Source organism: Camelus ferus, chromosome 9 (assembly GCF_009834535.1).
Source record: "Camelus ferus isolate YT-003-E chromosome 9, BCGSAC_Cfer_1.0, whole genome shotgun sequence".
Lineage (NCBI taxonomy): Eukaryota > Metazoa > Chordata > Mammalia > Artiodactyla > Camelidae > Camelus > Camelus ferus.
In genome coordinates, this window is record NC_045704.1 from 21,569,576 (window position 1) to 21,588,509 (window position 18,934).

An 18,934-nucleotide genomic window follows, 5' to 3' on the forward strand; every position below is an offset into this window, starting at 1 on the left:
AGATTTCTCTACTATAAAGTTACTTTTAAAAAAATTATTTTTGCTATTTACTTTTTTAAAAATTCGTATTTTTTAATTGAATTGTAGTCAATTTACAACGTTAGTTTTAGGAGTACAGTAAAGTGATTCAGTTATATTTATACACACACACATATATATTCTTTTTTCAGATTCTTTTCCATTATAGGTTATTACAAGATATTGAATCTATTTCCCTGTTCTATACAGTAGATCCTTGTTTATCTATTTATATATAGTAGTGTGCATATGTTAATCCCAGACTAATTTATCTCCCCCACTTTCCCCTTTGGTAACCATAAGTTTGTTTTCTATGTCTGTGAGTCTGTTTTGTAAATAAGTTCATTTGTATCATTTTTAAAGACTCCACATATAAGTGAAATCATATGTTGTTTCTCTTTCTCTCTCTGACTTAACTTCCCTTAGTATGAACATCTCTAGGTCCATCCATGTTGCTGCAAAAGGCATTATTTCGTTCTTTTTTTATGGCCGAGTAATATTCCATTGTATACATCTTCATCCATTCACCTGTCAATGGACATTTAGGTTGCTCCATGTCTTGGCTATTGCAAATGTGCTGCTATGAACATTGGGGTGCATGTATCTTTTTGAGTTAGTTTTCTCCAGATATATGCCGAGGAGTGGGATTGCTGGATCATATGATAACTCATTTTTAGTGTTTTAAGGAACCTCCATACTGTCCTCCATAGTGGCTGCACCAATTTACATTTCCACCAACAGTGTAGGAGGGTTCCTTTTTCTCCATATAAAGTTACATTTAAAAACTCCCTTTTCATGCACTTTGGAAGTTACTATGCACAGCCCAAAATTAAGGGGTGGAATTAAGCTCCACCTCCTTGAGAGTGAAATATCTACATAAATTATAATTTGGAATACATCTGCACAGGGGATATCTATTCTACCCCCTTTGTTTAATTATTAAATCATTTATATCAGTGTGGACTCAAGGATAATTTGGGTTCTTATTCAGTACTACTTTAGTTGCTTTTTGCTCAAATTGTTCCAGATTTTAAAATCTTACGTCTTTTTTAACCTGAAAATTTCCCTCCTCCTGCCTTTTTCTTCCTCCTTCCTTTTTGTTTTTTCCTTTCCTTCTATTTGTTAGATTGATCAATTGTCCTATATAGGATGTCTCACATTTTGGATTTAACTAACTACATTGTTTCACTTGGTCCTCCCTGCCCCTTTCCCCTTTCTTATATGTTGAAGTGACAGAAGCTTGATTAGATTTAGATTTAATTTGGTGAAAGAGTACTTAAGAGATAGCCAGTTGTAATATATCCCATTGAATCCTACTGTATCCAGTCAGGAGCACATGCCTGACTGTCCTCCTTTGGTGATGCCAAGACTGAGCAGCAGTGTTACCCTGTTCCATCCATTTAAAAAAACTCAATCAACCTTTCTGCTAATAGTTTAGCAGCCCTTGATCTATTACTTCATTAATGTACGGAAAATAGTGATTTCCAAATTTTATCATTCTCTCTGAAAATTATTAGTGATTTTTATAAACAAATTCTCCCTTTTCAGGAACTAGGTTACTTGTTCACATACAGGGAAAAAGACAAAATAATGCTTGAGTCTTTCCCTATTTTATGGGGGAAAAATAAGAAATGAGTTGGTTCCTAGCACCCTTCAAAGGTGACCAATGAGGTTTGTGTGTATAAATATCATTATGAACTTATTTATGTGCTTCAAATCATTGCACTCATTCTAATTGCTGCTCAAAATGTCCCCAGTGGCAACCCCTTCATATTGTCTCTTGAGTCCTTTTGACTCTCTCTGTATATTTTTGACCCAATGTGTGTGAATACATATATATATATTTTTATATAAAGAGAAAAACCCATGAGTTCATTCTTATATATCCAATTCAAATGAAGATTACAAGGTGTTTACTTTTTTTTCTTTTTTGGGGGGGAGGTAATTAGGCTTATTTACTTATTTATTTTAATGGAGGTACTGGGGAAGGAACCCAGGACCTTGTGCATGCTAAGCAGACACTCTACCACTGAGCTATACCCTCCCGGACAGGGTGTTTACTTCTTTGATTATATATCTGTATCTCTTTTCACTTGCATTAAAAATCTTAGTCCCCAGTAACATTAGCATAGCTACTTATTTGCTTCAACCTATAATTTCAAAATATGTAATGTCGAGTCTGAAAATTTTATACTATATATTTTATCAGAATAAAAATACCAGTATTATTATGAACAATAAGACTATCTGAAAATTGCAGACATCATCCTTAATACTTCAATACACATCAACATTCTAAGAATATTCTCCCACCTAGCCACAATACCATTTCATTATCACACCAAAGAAATTTAACAAAGATATTAATATTTTCCAATATACAAACTCCCCATTCCTCATATTCAAATTTCCCCAGTTGTCTTGGGGAGGGGGAAATGTACTTTCACTTTTTAAAAACCCTGTGATTCAATCAAGATTCTGCATTGTATTTAGTTGTCATCTCTTTTAATCTAAAATAGTTCCCACCCTACCCCCACTGACCTTCTGAAGAAAATGGTCTAGTTGTTTTGTACAAGGTGCCACAGTTTTTATTTCACCCAGTATGTCTTTGCAATACATTTCTCTAAGTAGCATTTGGGCAAAGAATAAATGCATGTATAGTTTTGCTGGTGATTATCCCACTGGTGTTCCATATTACATGTGCATTTACATATTAAACTGCTGTTTTCCCATAGTCTTGCCAACAGAGTGAGTTGCCAAAATTATGGGTTTCCTTTTTCCCAGTCTGATAGGTGGGAAATATATATCAAAGTGGGGTTTTAATTGCTTTTCTCTTATTGAGTTTGAGCATATTTTCTGAGAATTGTCCATATATATATTTTGCCCACTTTTCTATAGACTTAGAATTTTTCTTTTCCACTTTGACACTACACACACACGTGTGCACACACATACCCTTTATAGTATAAATTGCAACCCCACCCCCCTAGTTTGTCATTTCTTCTTACCTTGTTCTTTTTTTTTAAACCATGCAAAAATTTACTTTTATGTTTTTGTTATTATTTCCCATTATTGCATCTGGATTTTGAATCACATCTAGGAAAATTTGTTTAATTTCTAATTTATAGAGGAATTCACCTTCATGGAGCTTACATTCTGTTTGAAGAGGACAATAAAAGATACAATAAAATATTGTATGTTAGAATATGTGCTATGGAGAAAAATTAAGCAAGGATAGGGGTTAAGGATCCCCATGTTCAACAGGGAGGTGGAGGCTGGGAGCTGAGATAAAGAGAGGGAGGAGGAGAGGGAACACTAAGGTGGTGCACAGTAAGGCAAATGTGAAGAGTAGCCAGGGACAGGAGGAGAATGGGAGAGTCAGGGCGCCCGGAGGCCAAGAGCGGAGTTACGAGAAGGGAGGTGGAAAACAAGGTATAAGATCACAAAGATGTCAAATATCCCTAATCTGGAAACTAACTGCAACCCCAGTAAAACTCCCATCCATGTTTGTATTCCTTCTGGAACCAGGTAAGTTGGATATAAAGTTCATTTCATTTGGGAGAAAAAAATAGCAGGAAGAGATAGAGAAACACTGAAAAATGAGAGCAAGATGGCAATCAGCCATTTCAGGTACGAAGACATATTACACAGCCTTTATAATTAAAACACCGTGGGGATGGCGCAGGAGAATCAGGCAGACAAATGTTCGGAGAGAACCCACATACGCCCAAGTAACCATGGAAACTTAGTGTATGAAAAGGTGGTATCTCAAATTTTACTTTACAAAGTTTAGGTAGGCAAAGTTTTACTTAACAAATTGAAGAGAATTCACACTGAAATGCACAGATCTAATGAGTACAGTGTGTTCTGACAAGCCTGTACACCTGTGTAAACCCCAGTATCTTCAGTATACATTTTTGGCTCTAGAAAGTTTGTCTCTTCCTTGGTTGATCTCTGCCACCCAACTTTCTTTCAGAGGCAATCACTGCTCTGAATGAGAATTTTCATAAGTGCTGTTGAGATATATTTAAAATGAGACTAAACTGAATCCATTTGGATAAGTTTCAAATGGCTCAGAGATTTAAATGTAAAAAAGAAACTATAAAAACCAGAAGATGACCTCATCTCTTAAACCCTCCCCCTCTTCCACCAGCTACACTGCTTCCTCAGCCCTCACACCAGCACATTTGACCTCAGGGTCTTTGCATGAGCTGTAGCTCCCCCACTCTGCAAGCCCTCCTCAGATACCCACGTGCTTCCTTCTCACTTCCTTTACAGAGTGCAGCCTTTGCTGTGTAGCCCTTGATTTAAAATCACACCTCTATAACTGCTTTTCCTCCATAGCAGTTATCTTCCACATACTAGATATTTTGCTTACTTATCTTGCCAGCAGTCTGTTTTCAAGTCCTAGAACAACTCCCCTGAATGCTGGGACTTCTGTCCATTTTTTTTTCCAGTACTGGATCCTTAGTGTTTAGAGCAGGTGCTTGATTACTTTTTGCTGAGGGTAAAAGTGATGAGGAGAGTTTCAGGTAGGGTGGGGCCCACAGTACTCCATTCTCTTGGCTTTGGTGGGATGCCAGGACAGGGGCAAGGCAGTTGAGAGGAACAACAGAACAGTCTGTGGAGGGGGACAGCAGGTGTGGGTAGAGACAATGGGCTGATGCATCCAGGAGATGCTTTCTTCCAAAGGTCTTACTAGGAGAAGTGAAGTGTTGGTGTGAACAAATGTGAAGCTCTTGACTTCTTTTTGAGCCATCTCTTCACCTGCACAGCTGCTGCAGGGCGCCTTGGGCCTGGACCCAGCGCAGCCGCCACTGGGACAGGGACAGGCCTTGGCAGAGCTCCCCGGAGAGGGCGGCTTGTCCCGGCTGCTCCCACCTGGAGGAGAGGATGGTGTAAGAGAGACTGGCCTCCCGTTAACACCACGCCTGCTTGTCCTCAGCCTGCCCCCGACACCACCGTGGTCTGAGCTCTGCCTGCTCTGCCCAGTTCCACCCCCACCTCAGCATCTCCCCCTCACCAGTCCCCAACAACGCCCTGCAGCTCAGGGATTCGCTCCAGCGCTTGTTTCAGCAAGTTCTCCAGCCGCTTCAGAGTCTGCCCCAGGTTCTCCTTCTGCTCCTTCTCCTGGGATGCCCGGATCTGCAGGAGCTCTGCAGGTTAAAAACCCGAGAAACAGCACTGAGTCTCCTGGCTCCTTGGTGCTTTGCAGCCAACGGGTCACCAAGTTCTAGTCATCTAGTCTCGATCTCAGCATCTCTCCCAAACCTCTCCCTCCTTCCCTGTCCTCTTATCAGGTGCAAGCTCACCATCCCCCAGGCCTCATTCTGTTTGGCTTCCTGCCTCCCCCTGATGGCCCATCAATCTCCATGGCCCATCCCTCAGCGTCCTCACTGCTTCCCTTCTCTTCCCCCAGCCTCCCTCCTAGGCTCCAAACCTCGGCCTCCCACTGGTCCACCCTTCACATGGCAGGCAGAGTGATCTTAGCCTAAACCTAATCCTTTCCTTCTCCTGCTTGAACTCTGTAAGGCTCCCCAGTGCCCCAAGACAGAGCCCAAGCTCTCAGCATAGTACTTGAGGGGTGCATTATGTGGCCTCTGCTCACTACTCCTGAGCAAAACCTCACCTATTCCCCAGGGCTCACTTGAGACACCGTCTTTTCTCCTGGAAGCCTTTCCCAGCACCCCTCACCCCCAGGCTTCCTCCTCAGACCACTGCAGCCCTTCACTCCAGCGGTGTTTTCCCCTGGGCGCTGTGACTGGTTGGGTCCCTCTCCACAGACCCAGAATGTTCCCAGCTCAGAGTAAGTGCAGATCAGCAGTGTGGTCAGACCCTTGGGCCTGGATGCCTTCCTGGCCTTGCAACCTCAGGCATGACACTTGCCCTTTTTTCAGGCGCTCCTAGGGTTAGGTGGAATTATCTGAACCACAGGCCAGTGGGGCAGGGGACAGACTGGGCACTCGGGAGATTGGATCCATAGGGCCTGCTGACAGGCTATAGGTGGGGGACTGGGAAGAATTAAGGACATCTCCTGGGTTTCTGGCTTCAGCGTCTACATGAGGACAGTGGGGTCATTTATTGAGGAAAGGAAAACAGGAGTGAGAAAAAGAGTTGCTTTTTGGATTAGAGGGAACTAAGTTCTGGGACAGATGTGTTAAAAGTCCAAGATGCCCTTGGGGTGGGATGACGCTATGCCATGTTGTCTTGGGCTGTTTTTGCTGTTCCTTCACACTGCTCCCTGCCCACTGGACAGGGGTGGCTGCAGGGAGCCCAAAACTCAAAGGCCTGAAAATGGTCTCTTCCTGCTTTGTTGATGGTACCCTGATTGATTTCTCACTAAGGCACCTCTTCCATCTATTTCTCCTTTGGTTCTTCGCTCTTTACTTCTTTCACTGGGACACCCCTGGGGCTGGACAGCTCTCACCTCTCCTCCCACTGAGCTCTCAGGGCCAGCACTTGGCACATGTCCACCGAGTGCTTGTTGCGTGAATCCAGGAATAAATGCCTTTTCTGAGTTTCAGTTTCCTCTCTGTAAACTGGGGTCTCATATTCTCTTCCCTCAAGGTAAGGACTGGAAGAGGCTGCACATGTGCAGGTAACAGTGTTGTAATCACACCAGAGACACGCAGTGTTGACTGCAGCCAGGCTCAATGCCCTGTTTGGGTTACCTGAGGCTTTGCAGCAACTCTGTAAGGTACTATGATTATGCTTACTCCACCAAGGAGGAAACTGAGGCACAGGGAGATCCTACAGCAAGGAAGAGGTGGGGCTGAGAAGAAAATCCCCATAGTTTAATTTCACAGCCCAGCTTTTAACTACTCAACTATGCTATCTGATGATGGATGAGTGCTTGGCAATTTGATGGGCAGTGCTGCCTAGTGGTTAGGAGCACAGACCCATGTTAGACAGCCTGGATCCAAATCCTAGCTCTGCCTTCTGGGCAGTTACCGAGCCCTCTGCTTCCCAGCTCCCTCCTCTGTAAACGGGCTGCTGTGAGGATGAAACTTGTGAGCATGCTCAAAGCACACAGTAGGCACCGTGGAAGCCATGGGTGTTTGTGATTTCTTCCAGAGGCCGATGGTCCTGGGAAGGGGCTGGGATGAGGAAGCAGGGCAGGCCTACCCTGGGTGGATGGTCCTGGTGGCAGGCTGGTCTTCATGTGGAGCAGATACCAGCACCGGAGACTCTGCTGATCCTGGAGAAACAGAAGGTCCTGGCGAAGAGAGGCAGCCTTTGGGAGGAGCAGTTCTGGAGCCTGGAGGAAGGTAGAAGGACAGTCACCTGAGGCGGGGTTGGGGTGGGAAGACAGGGCCAAGGGGAGAGGCACTCACCTTCCCTGTAGGCAGCCCCAGCTTGTGGCTCAGCATTATGAGGCTGGAGCCCTTTGGGGAAGCAGGATGCAGCTGGTGGATGGATGGGAGGATGGTAGGCAGGGGCTGCAACCTGAGGGGAAAGTCCAGGTTGGGTGGGGCGCTGAGGGGGAGGCTTGGGTTTCAGAAGGTCTGGGGGCTGAGAGGTGAGCTCAGGAGGCCCAGGGACTTCTGAGGACTAGGATTCCAGAGGGTGAGGTCCTGAGGGGGAGGTCCAGCAGCCTGGGGGTGCTGGGATTGTGTTTTTTGGTGTGGGCCCAGGGAGTGAAGTCATCCATGGGAGGGGAGATGGTGGCTGCCCGGTCTCACCCTCCGGGGCTGTGCCGCAGCAGGGTGCCCAGCACAAGATGGGGCAGATGCTGGGCTTCCTCCTCCAGACACCGAAGCAGCTCCTGGCTCTGGGGTGCCACCGCCTCAGATGTGGGGACTACTTTTCGCTGAACCAAAGCCAGCACCTGTGGGTAAGAAGAGGAGTGGGAACGGCAGTGTAAGGCCACTCGGCCCCCTCTCTAGGAGACCCGGCCCTACCCAGACCTGGCCCCAACTCCCCTCTCACCTCCCCGGGGCTCCGGCACAGGCGCGTCTTGCTGGCTGAGTTACTCTTGATGAGCAGGCGGACCTGTTCCTGTGTTTCCTCCTAGGCAACCAGAAGGCCAGGGAGATGGGCTGCTTCTCCTCTCACCGCCCAGCCTCTGGCACTGCTCCCCTCTTTGCACAGGCCCTGCTTCCTCCTGGGAGTTTCACTGGCCCCCTCTCCTCACCAGGAGGCCCAGTTCTGGATCTTAAGGCTCCCAGCCTCACTCTGGCCCTCCCTGGGCCCTGCCACCTCTCCTGGAGTCCCGACTCTCACCACCAGCTGGCGCCAGTGCAGGATCCGTTGCTGTTTGGCTTGTAGCTCCTGGAGCAGAAGCTGTCGCCGCCCCGCAGCCTCCTCCAGCTCCTGGCTCAAGGCACGCAGGGCCTTGAGCTCTGCCCACAAGGCACAGCCCCGGAGCCCCAGTACCAATGCCTGCCTGGGGCACAAGCAGAAAAGAGTAAAGGAGAAGGAAGGTCACTGTAGAGAAGGGAGACCAGATCTGCAAGGATGCACAAGGAGTCATAAACAGAGGGAGACAAACCAGGAGAGCAAGCAGGGAGGCAGAAACAGGAGCTGCAGGGGCAGGAAAGAGTCTAGTATCCCAGCACCACTGGGAGAGAGGTGGCCCAGAGGCCTCTGCCCATGGAGACCCTTCACCTCTCGCTGGATTCCAAGGTACATCTCTCCATCTCCTCCATCAGGCCCCGGAGGCGCCGGGTCAGAATCTGATGCTCCTTCAGAAGAGGGCCCCGCTGGGTGACCAGCACACCCACAGACTGCCAGCCCTCCTGGAGTGAGGCACAAAGTTAGGATAGGCATGGTCCCTGGGTGAGGGGATTGAGTGGGTCTTGGGTTGGGAAGAGGATGGGGTCTTGGGAAGGGTCCTGGGGGGTCACCTGGATGAGATGCACCATGGATGGCAGGGCCTGGCTGGAGTCTGACTGGTCTGGTGCCTGGGACCTGAGAACAGGGACAGAGCTTCAGAGGAGGAGCCCTGTCCCCTTGCCTGGGCCCTTGTGGGTAGCCAATGCCAGCCTACTTGCCAGATTGGTTACTGGGTTTCAGTTCCACCCCCATCAGGTCACCCTGCCTGGTCCTGACCTGTCCCAGCTGACCCAGCCACTGGCCCTGCTCTGACTATGGGAGCTCCCACTCCACACCTGGCTGTCTCCGTATCTTGAAGCCCATCCAGACTGCACAGGGACCGGATCTCTGCCTCTCGCTCTGCAGCCAGGTGCTCCAAGGCAGCCAGGACATGGCCCGGGGGGTGGTTTGTCAGCAGTGTCTGGTTGGGGGAGAGGTGAAGTCAGGGCAGGATGGAGGTGGGACTGCGAGCTGGGACTCCATGGAGAAGGGGTTAGGTCCTGGCACCCTGAGGTTTGACTACCAGGCAGAGGGTGTGGCCATTCTTGAGAGCCCCCCTCACCTCTACTGAGCTAAGCCACTGCTGGTAGGAAGTTCCAAAGTGGTCATCTCGAGGGATTCTGTGGAGTTGAGGAAGGGGACAGAGAATGTTACAAGACCCATCAATTCACCTTCTAATGATCACCACTACCCCATAAGGTAGGGGCTGTCACTGTCCCCATTTCAAGGATGGGAAACCAGATCCTCTGTGCCTACTAGACTTGAGTTCCCCACTTAATATCAACTTGTTAGCCTTGGGTCCTTTCACATGGGCTGTTTAGCTGTAACACCCTCTAAACCTTTTACCTTCCTCACCAGAGAACCCATCCTCCCTGCCTCCTTAGCTCGGGGAGGCAACTCCTCTGGGTACCCAGCGCCTCTCAGGCCTCCCCACCACTGACAGCTGTAACCACCTGGATTGTCACTGTCTATAATGGTCTGTTTCCCCCTTTTCCCAGCCTGGGAGCCCTGTTGGGGCAGGGCCTGGGGCTGACATAGCCCAGAGATTCAGTGTCTATAACAAGTAACTCTAACTCCTCTCAAAGCCCAGGTCCTTTGCAGGGTCTCTGGGGGCTGAGGGATACTCACGGAATGCTGCCTGCCTTGGCCTGGGGAATCAGGAGGTTCTGCAGGAACTGGGTCCGGAGGCTGCAGGCTGTTCGGACATCCCCCTGAGAAGAAGATGTGGCATGATGGTTACCTAACCCCAGAGCCTCCACGCCTTCCCTCCTGGCCCAGGACTCTTACCAGGACCACAGGCTCCAGGCCCAGGGCTGCTGACGTCAAGGGTCCAAAGTTTACATCCACTTTGGCCTTCCTGGAGAGATGAGTGCAGTTAGGGCTGGGGTCCTGGGAAGAGACAGCTGGCAGAACAATGCCTGTGTCCCCTCTTGCTGCCAGCAAAGCTAGTCACAGGGATCACTAAGCCTGGACCTCCGAGGCCAACCCAAATTCCGCCACTGTCATCTCCTGGTTGGATGGCTGCATTAACTTCCTCTTGGGTCTCCCTGCTCTTAGCCTCTGCAGTCTGTTCCCATCCAGTAGTCAATGATCCTGTTAAAACCTCAGAAAATCAAAATCACGTCACTGTTTTGCCCAAAACCCTCAAAAACAATGTGGTGTGTTCCCATCACACTCAGAATGACAGTGGGTATTAGGAACTCTTCTAAGCAGACTGCATGATTTAACTCACTTAATTATCAAATCTACCCTAAGGGATAGGTATTAATATTATCCCCATTCTACAGACCTTAGAAACTGAGGCACAAAGAAGTTAAATACTTTGCCCAGGGTCACACTGCTGTTAAGTGGCTGAGTCAGGGCAGGAACTCAGTCTCAGGGTAGAGTTCCAATACCTCCCTGGTGCTCCGTCCACCTCTCCAACCTTACCTCCTCATGCTCTCCCTCTTGCCAATGAAACTTAAGCTGAACTGGCCTCCCAGCTGTTCTTCCCACAGGCCAAGCTCAGGGCTCTGCTCTCGCTGTCTCTCTGCTTGGAAATTCCTCCCACAACTCAAATGTTCCCTCCTCAGAGAGGCCTTCTCTGGCCATCCTACCTGGAGTAGCACCTCGCTCTCCCTTTCTACCATATCGCTTTTTCTTTACAGCACTTATCTCCACCTGTGATTATAGGTTTGCCTGCTTCCTAGTTTACCGTCTGTCTCCACTGCATCAGAGCATGAGCTCCATGAGGGCAGGACTATCCCTTGTTTACTGTCTTCCCCCAAGTACTGGTATTCCAGGTATATAGTTGGCACAGTTCTAGGCCCTGGAAATACAGGGGGCTGAGATGACAAAACTTCCTGGCCTCACAGACATTAAATCCTAAGGAGTGGCACTCAGAATTCTGGAACCCAAGAAGGGGTCAGGGTAGAGCACTGGGGCCTCTAAGAAAGTGTCTGCCCAGCCTGGTGAGGGCTGGTCCCTGGGCACCCAAGGCCCACCTCTCTATATCCTGCAAGCGCTTGAGCTGATTCTGCAGTCGCTGCATGGGAACTTGGAGCCCCCGCTGCTGTCTTCGCATGGCCCCAGCTTGAGCCCGGAGGAGGAGAGCGCGACGCTGGGTGTCTTGCATGCTCTGTAGGGCCTGTTCCATGGCCATGTCTGTGAGAGGAACAGAGGTGGCCATCAGTACCTTCCCTAACCCTATTCTGCTGCCCATCTGTCCAGCCCCATGGGTCACCCTGAGCCTCAGTCTCTCGCTCCATCAGCTCCAGGCTCTGGTCTAACTCCAGGATCTCTGCCCGCAGGCGGGCAACAGCAGCTTCCAGCTCCAACTTCCGACGGGCCTGGTGGAATCAGGTACAGGGTCAGATGCATGGCCTGGCTGGGGCTCAGCCTGGCCTGACTGCCCTTTGTGGAGCACCAGCCTCTCATCTGCCCAGGTGGGTAGCAGAAGGTTTTTCCTAAGCAGTTTCTGTGCTTGAAACTCTAGGCCCAGAATAGCACAAGGGTACTATCTTGTCCTCCTCTTCCTCCTGGGATTGCCTCACCCCTCAATCTATTTATTGTCCTCACCTCCCCACTGAGCCCCACACCTGTGAGTCCTGAGGTCTCCAGGAAGCCTCCCCCTAGATGTCACCTTGGCACCATGCACACACTGGGTCCTATACTGGCCTCAGTATCTCTCCCAAACCAGTCTCTTCTCCCATCTCCCTCATCAGCTTTGATGCCTCATATCCGTGTCCCCCAACCCCCGGCTCATGCCTTCTCCCCCTGGACGGTAAGCCCCATGAGTGCAGGGATCAGGGCTGTCTTGTGACACAGTGGCCCTAGCATCACCCAGTACAAGGCTGGGCCCAGAGCAGGTCTACAGATCGTCTTTTTGGATGAAATAATATCTTGCATCGCATGCTTCTCACCTCTGGACTGTCCTGGTGGCCATACCTGAGGAAATAAGGTGAGAGTTAGAGGATGACAGGGACTTCCAGAGGGGAGACAGGAGGTGTGAGGTTGTGGGCGGGGACATGGCTGGATGGGACTGGGTCAGACAGGAGGGGATAGCTTTGAGGACCAATTACCAGAGTAGGTTTCCCCGGATCTTCTTGACATTCCTATAGTGGAGAGGGAGGAGGAAGGGGAGTTACTGTGGGACTTGCTTGGGTCCCCTCCCCTGCCACAGCTTCCCTCATGCAGCCAGGCTAACCTCTGGTTGTGTACATGCCGCAAGACGTAGGCCCAGATGTCGGCCCCCTGGCCCAAACACAGCCTGTGGGAACAGCATGTAAGGGTATGCTTGGGACATCACACAGGGTGGAGGATCCTCATTCACAGAGGGGTGGGGTGGGGTGGGGGGTATGGTCTTTACTAGGGAATTCTCACCTCTGGGAGGAGGGTGAGTCCATACTTCCAGGGGTAAGATATTCCCTCCTGGGGAATAGTGAGTTTCTCATTGGGTGTAGGGGTATTCTCACTCCCTGGTCGCGTGCTCCCTTTCTCCTTGGTAGAGGGTTATCTTCAGTCACCTCTAGAGGTGGAGGTGAGGGCTATACTGTCAGGAAGTGCTCTCTCATTACCAGATGTGAGTCATCACTCCTATAGATTCAATCTCCACAATGGAGTGGTCTTTGCTGACTCCAAAGTGTCCTCGCTGGCTGGGCTGGGGTGGGGGGTGGGTGGTGGGTGGTGGGTGGTGGGTGGTGAAGTGCTGCAGGGACAGCCTTATCCTGGAGATCCAATTTTCACATGAATAATAATGAAGGGGACTTCATTATTAACTCATGGAGGATCCCCACTGGTGCCAGGGACCTCATTCTAGGTGGCCTCACAGGGTGAGAGTGGGAGTGTGGGGGTCAGGGTCAGGACGTCCTCACTCAATTCAGGATCCTCTGCCTGGGTATACCACTCGAGGGGCAGGAGCGCCCTCAACGATTATTTTCCCTGGGGCAGAGGAAGAGGGGGAGGAAGGCGCGTCTTCGATGAAGATGTGGTTCTCACTCCCGGAGACTATCTCCAGGGTGGGGAGCCCTCACTCCCAGAGCGGCCCTCACCTGCGCAGCGTCGACTCCGAGGCCCGGGCCGCCACAGGAACCTCCATCTCTTTGGCCGCCCAGCAACTCAGTTCCCGCGCTTCCTGCGCTAACTCCATGACAGCGCCACCGAAGCCGGCGCCTCCCGCCCCCTCTTCAAGTGTGGCGTCCGCCTCTGACGTCACGAGTGCGCCGGAAGTGACGCCACCCACCGCCAGGCAGGCGGGGATTTTTCCGGCTCTGCAAGGTCTCAGAGCCGACCTCTAGCTGTCGCGCCTCCGGCGGGGATCGGTCCCATTTAGCCAGGATGAAAGGGGCGTGGAGAAACGGTGGGGCCCGTCCTCTTTCCTACTATTAGCTGTTCCCTAAGAGGCAAAAGGTCCCTAATAACTCCTTTAATTTTCTAGACAAAATAGGGCATTCATCCTAGGAGGCTGAGAATCGGGCGAGGAGATGCCAAATTTGCTGCTCTTTGGTTTCAGACACAGGGTGTCTCAGGTCTGAGTGAGGGATAGAGGGCAGGTGACATGACCCTAATATCTTCCTGGCGTGCTTTCTTCTAGATATTCGTTCGGCCTTACCGTTCCGTAATATTCGTGAGCTGACTCTGCTGGGGACACCCCGGTGGCTGAGACAGCCCCAGTCTCCCTACTTCGCGGAGCTCACAGTTCAGTGGGGACATAGACGCATTACCAGGTAGGGATGGTAGAACATATGCAGTAGGGGTGGGTCAGTGTGGGACTCACGGAGAGTGAGATATGTGGAGTGTCCCAGAAGGCACTGGTTACTAGGGCTGGAGTCCTGGAGAGCCCAGCCTACTCAGCGTCAGACATGGCCCTGAGAAATGGCAACATTCAGGGAACTTTCATTCAATATGCTTGCACCGGTCACCACTCTGTCCTCAGTGTCCAGTAGAGAGCCTGACTCTCTTAAGTTGTTGAGTAAACAAATAGTGGGGCGGGGGTGGGGAGGTGATGGAGTGAGACAAAAGCAGGGAACCCAGGGAGGGGGATGGAGCAGAATGAGGGGAGAAGGGTGAGGACAGTGCTGGACCACTGTAGGGCTGTGGAGCAGAGAGGAGGTTGGATGGGTCATGAGATTGATTGACTTGAGGGTATCCAGGGTGAGATCCAGGGCTTTAGGCTGGGGATTAGATGGAGCAGACCTTGAAATGGGGAAGTGAGAGAAGGGACAGCTTTGGGGGAGATGCTGATACAATGTGGGACTCTATGGGTGTGAGGAGCCAAGGGGACATCCCAGGGTTAGCTGAGTCTCTGGACCAGGGACAAGGGGACCATGAAGTCACTACTGAGACAGTAGATTTCAGGGAGAAGCTGAATTCAACTTCAAATGCTTCATAAGGGCTGAGATACAGAAGAAGGTGCCAGGGGCTGCTGTAACCCAGGTGGGCTTCCTGGAAGAAAGATTAGCAGCTGCTACTCCATGATCCTGATATCTCGACAGTTTCCATTTCTCTTAAACATCTGCACCCTTCTGACCTTTGTTCTGCTATATAAGAAAATCAATTAGACAACATGTTTGCCATCTGTCTCTGAGCCTTTCAAGGGGTATTAGATAGTATTGGCTGTTAAAGGAATGAAAAGACAAGTCACAGACTGGGAGTAAATATTTGCAAAACACTTATCTGATTATTGACTTATACACAAGACATACAAAGAACTTTTAAAACTCAACCATAAGAGAACAATCTAACTTAAAAAATGAACGAAAATTACAAATAGATGTCTCACCAGAGAAGATATACAGATGGCAAATAAGCATATGAAGAGTTGTTCAACATCATAGGTCATCAGGGAGTTGCAAATTAAACAACAGTGGGATATCTTGACACACACACCTCTTAGAATGTCTGCAATCCAAAACAATGTCAACACCAAATGGTGTTGATGATGTGAAGCACCAGGAACTCTCATTCATTGCTGGTGGGAATGCAAAATGATAAGGCTGCCTTGGAAGACAATTTGAAAAGGCCATATGCTGTATGATTACAACTATATGGCATTGTGGGAAAGGCAAAACTATAGAGATCAGTAAAAAAGATGAGTATTTGCCAAGGGGTCATGGTGGGTGGGGGATAAGGGTGAAACTGTGAAACACAGAGGGTGTTTTTTTTAGAAGGGTGAAACTGTTTTGTATGATACTGTAATGGTGGATATGTCTTCCTATACATTTGTAAAAAGCCATAGAATTGCACAACACAGAGTGAGCCCTAATGTAGAGAATGGATTCTAGTTAGGAATAATGTTTCACTCTTGGTCATCAATTGTAACAGAGGTACCATACTCCTGCAAGATGGTAATAATAGAGGAAAATGTATGTGGAGGGAGGGGATGTATATGGGAACTTTATTTTTTGTGTGATTTTTCTCTAAGCATAAAACTGCTCACAAAAAATAAAGTCTATTTTAAAAAAGTATTGGCTGAAGGCTGGAATATTGTTTAATAATATCTATAACCATAACCTAATGACAATTAGTCAGATGCACTTGACTTAAGCTATATAATTATATATAAATAAAAAAGCATTCTGTATGTTTTGGATGACGAATTAAAGCCATGTAAGAGATAACTACCAGCGGTTTCCCTCCAACTCTAAAAAAAGCCGCCCAGGGGTTATTAAACACGTCCTCACATGATACCCAAAGATGGTCATGTGACCATCTCCCCAGCAACCACTAACCATCTTCTCCCCACTCTCCTCCAGTCTCTGTATGGTGGCTTTGCAATGTGTCGGCTTGACTAGGCTGAATGAACTATATTTTAGAATTACCTTCTCTGTATGCATCCAATTAGGATGGACCAAGAGACTCTTGGGGAAGATTTGGAGGGCAGAAGTGAGGCAGCTGCCATTTTGTAGATCACATAGGTTGTCACTGGCTGGCTGCTGGTTCATTGTCTTTGCATAGGGCAGCAGCCAAGCCAGCAACTGTTTCCCCTTCTCCTGGATCTTCCTTCAACTTCTTCAACTCCTGGGCCAGGTGTGTGTTTAGCTCCATGATGAAGGATGCCAGCTTCTGTGCATGCTCACAACGGCAAAGCCAGGGGCAAGCTTGTTCCAGCTCGTCCTAGCTTCCCCCTTGCTTTCCATCTGTCTTTCCTCCCTTACTGCCATTCCTGTGCATTTCAAACGCCAGCATCAGACACTAAGACAACAGTCTTAGGGACTGCTTAGTGACTCCACCAACCGTATAAGGTCAAATTCCTGTCTGTCTGTCTATCTATCTATCTATCTATCTATCTATCTATCTATCTATCTAATATATCTGTTGTAGTGGTTCAGGCCCCCTGATTGAACCCTGATACAACCCTCTTCAATGAGGAGACTGAGGCTAGGGTAGGGAACCCAGGCAGAGGATGACAAGACTGAAGCATAGCCAGGGGCTGGTGGAATGATGATTGGGCTGAATGGAAGGCACTTATCTTAGGTTAAGATCTTTCCAGAGAGGAAAGCAGTGTTCTCATTGGGACAGTACCTGTCAAGAGTACCTCCCACATCTGGGCTTTTATTCCTACTGTGCCACCTAAACCAATCACCCTTCTTTCAAAAGCTACCTCCTCCTCATCTTTTTGGTCTTCTCCCCCACTTTATTGATTTATTTAAAATTGAAATATAGTTAACACACACCGTTATATTAGTTTCAGGTGTACAACATAGTGATGTGATATTTTTATGTATTATGAAATGATCATCACAGTAATTCCAGTTACTATCTGTCACCATACAAAGTTGTTACAATATTATTGGCTAGATTCCCTATGCTGTACATTGTACCTCCTTGACTTACTTATTTTATAGCAGGAAGTTTGTATCTCTTAATCCGCTTCACCTATTTCATCTGTCCCCCCACCCCCTTCCGACTAGCGACTACCATTTTGTTCTCTGTAACTGTGAATCTGTTTCTGTTTTGTTTGTTCATTTGTTTTGTTCTTTAGATTCTACATATACATGAAATCATACAGTATTTGTTTTTCTCTGTCTGTCTTATTTAACTTAGCATAACACCGTGCAGTTTCATCCATGTTGCTACAAATGGCAAGAATTCGTTCTTTTTTATACTGGGTAATATAATTTTTTTTTTGTGTGTGTGTATCACATTTCCTTTGTCTTCCTTATCTGTTCATCTATCAATGGACACCTAGGTTGTCTCCATATCTTGCTATTGTAAACAGTGCTGCAATGAAAATAGGAATATGTATATCTTTTTGAATTCATGTTTTCATTTTCTTTGGATAAAAATGCAGAAGTGGAATTGCTGGATTGTATGGTAGTTCTATTTTTAATTATTTGAAGAACCTCCACTGTTTTTCACAGTAGCTGAGTCAATTTACATTCCCACTAATAGTGCACAAGGGTTCCCTTTTTTCCACATCCTGGTCAACACTTTTTTATTTGTTGTCTTTTTTATGATAGCCATTCTGGCAGGTGTGAGGTGATATCTCATTGTGGTTTTGATTTGCATTTCCCTAATGATTAGTGATGTTGAGGATCTTTTCATGTGCTTGTTGGACATTTGTATGTCTTTGGGAAAATGCCTGTTCAGGTCACTGGCCCATTTTTTCAATCAGGTTTTTTTTTTAATATTAAGTTGTATGAGTTCTTACTATATTTTGGATATCAAACCCTTATTAGATACATTGTTTGCAAATATTTTCTTTTGTTCAGACAGCCTTTTTGTTTCGTTGATGGTTTCCTTTTTTGTTGGTGGTTTCCTTTGTTGTGCAAAGCCTCTTAATTTGATGTAGTCTCATTTGTTTATTTTTGCTTTTGCTTCCCTTGCCTGAGGAGACATCAAAAAATATTGCTAAGACTGATGTCAGGAGTATACTCTCTTTGTTTTCTTTGAAGAGTTTTGTGATTTCAGGTCTTACATTTAAGTCTTTAATCTATTTTGAGTTAATTTTTATATATGGTATACGAAAGTGGCCAGTTTCATCCTTTATGTGTGGAGCTGTTCAGTTTTCTCAACACCATTTATTGAAGAGGCTGTCTTTTCCCCTTGTGTATTCTTGCCTCCTTTGTTGTAGATAAATTGACCATAGGTGTGTGGGTTTATTTTCAGCTCTTTATTCTGTTCCATTGATCTATGTGTCTGTTTTTGTGACAGTATCATACTGTTTTGATTATTGTAGCTTTGTAATATAGTTTGAAGTCTGGGAGGGCCAGCTTTGTTCTTTTTCCTCAGGACTGATTTGGCAATTTGGGGTATTTTGTGGTTCCATATAAGTTTTAGGATTATTTGTTCTAGTTCTGTGAAAAATGTCATGGGTATTTTGATAAGGATTGCATTAAATCTGTGGATTGTTTTGGGTTGGATGGCCATTTTAATATTATTAATTCTTCCAATCCAAGAGCACAGAATTTCTCTCTATTTCTTTGAATCATTTTCAGTTTCCTTCATCAGTGCTTTATAGTTTTCAGAGTATAAGTCTTTCATCTCCTTGGTTATGTTTATTCCTAGGTATTTTATTTTATTTTTTGATGTGATTATTAAAATTTATTATTTATTTATTTATTTATTTATTTATTTATTATTTATTTATTTATTTATTTATTTATTTATTTTCTTTCTTACT

General features: G+C 47.2%; 2 protein-coding genes across 2 annotated transcripts in view; one reads left to right on the forward strand and one right to left on the reverse strand.

Moving 5' to 3' along the window:
• Positions 1–2,590: 2,590 nt before the first annotated feature.
• On the reverse strand, positions 2,591–13,519 carry HAUS5 (HAUS augmin like complex subunit 5). The gene is made up of 19 exons (XM_032488080.1): positions 13,362–13,519; positions 12,518–12,580; positions 12,393–12,425; positions 12,234–12,258; positions 11,555–11,660; positions 11,316–11,475; positions 10,120–10,189; positions 9,961–10,043; positions 9,395–9,452; positions 9,129–9,253; positions 8,865–8,928; positions 8,626–8,756; positions 8,242–8,404; positions 7,948–8,028; positions 7,701–7,846; positions 7,353–7,464; positions 7,144–7,276; positions 5,042–5,174; positions 2,591–4,899 (listed from the first exon to the last, which is right to left on the reverse strand). Exons 1-19 carry the CDS (start codon positions 13,457–13,459, stop codon positions 4,782–4,784), a joined length of 1,902 nt encoding a protein of 633 aa, XP_032343971.1. The 5' UTR covers positions 13,460–13,519; the 3' UTR covers positions 2,591–4,781.
• Positions 13,520–13,549: 30 nt separating this feature from the next.
• Positions 13,550–18,934, forward strand: part of ATP4A (ATPase H+/K+ transporting subunit alpha) — an 83,058-nt gene continuing 77,673 nt past the window's right edge. The window contains 2 exon segments of the mRNA XM_032488053.1: positions 13,550–13,669; positions 13,904–14,036. The gene's annotated coding sequence lies outside the window, so the exon portion shown is untranslated.

Coding starts and splice junctions, on each gene's coding strand:
- HAUS5 (XM_032488080.1), bottom strand. CDS start 13,459: ATGGAGTTAGCGCAGGAAGCGCGGGAACTGAGTTGCTGGGCGGCCAAA. Junction 10,190..11,315: donor CGCTTGCAGGATATAGAGAG/GTGGGCCTTGGG, acceptor TCATCTCTCCAG/GAAGGCCAAAGTGGATGTAA. Junction 8,029..8,241: donor TGCACTGGCGCCAGCTGGTG/GTGAGAGTCGGG, acceptor CTGGTTGCCTAG/GAGGAAACACAGGAACAGGT.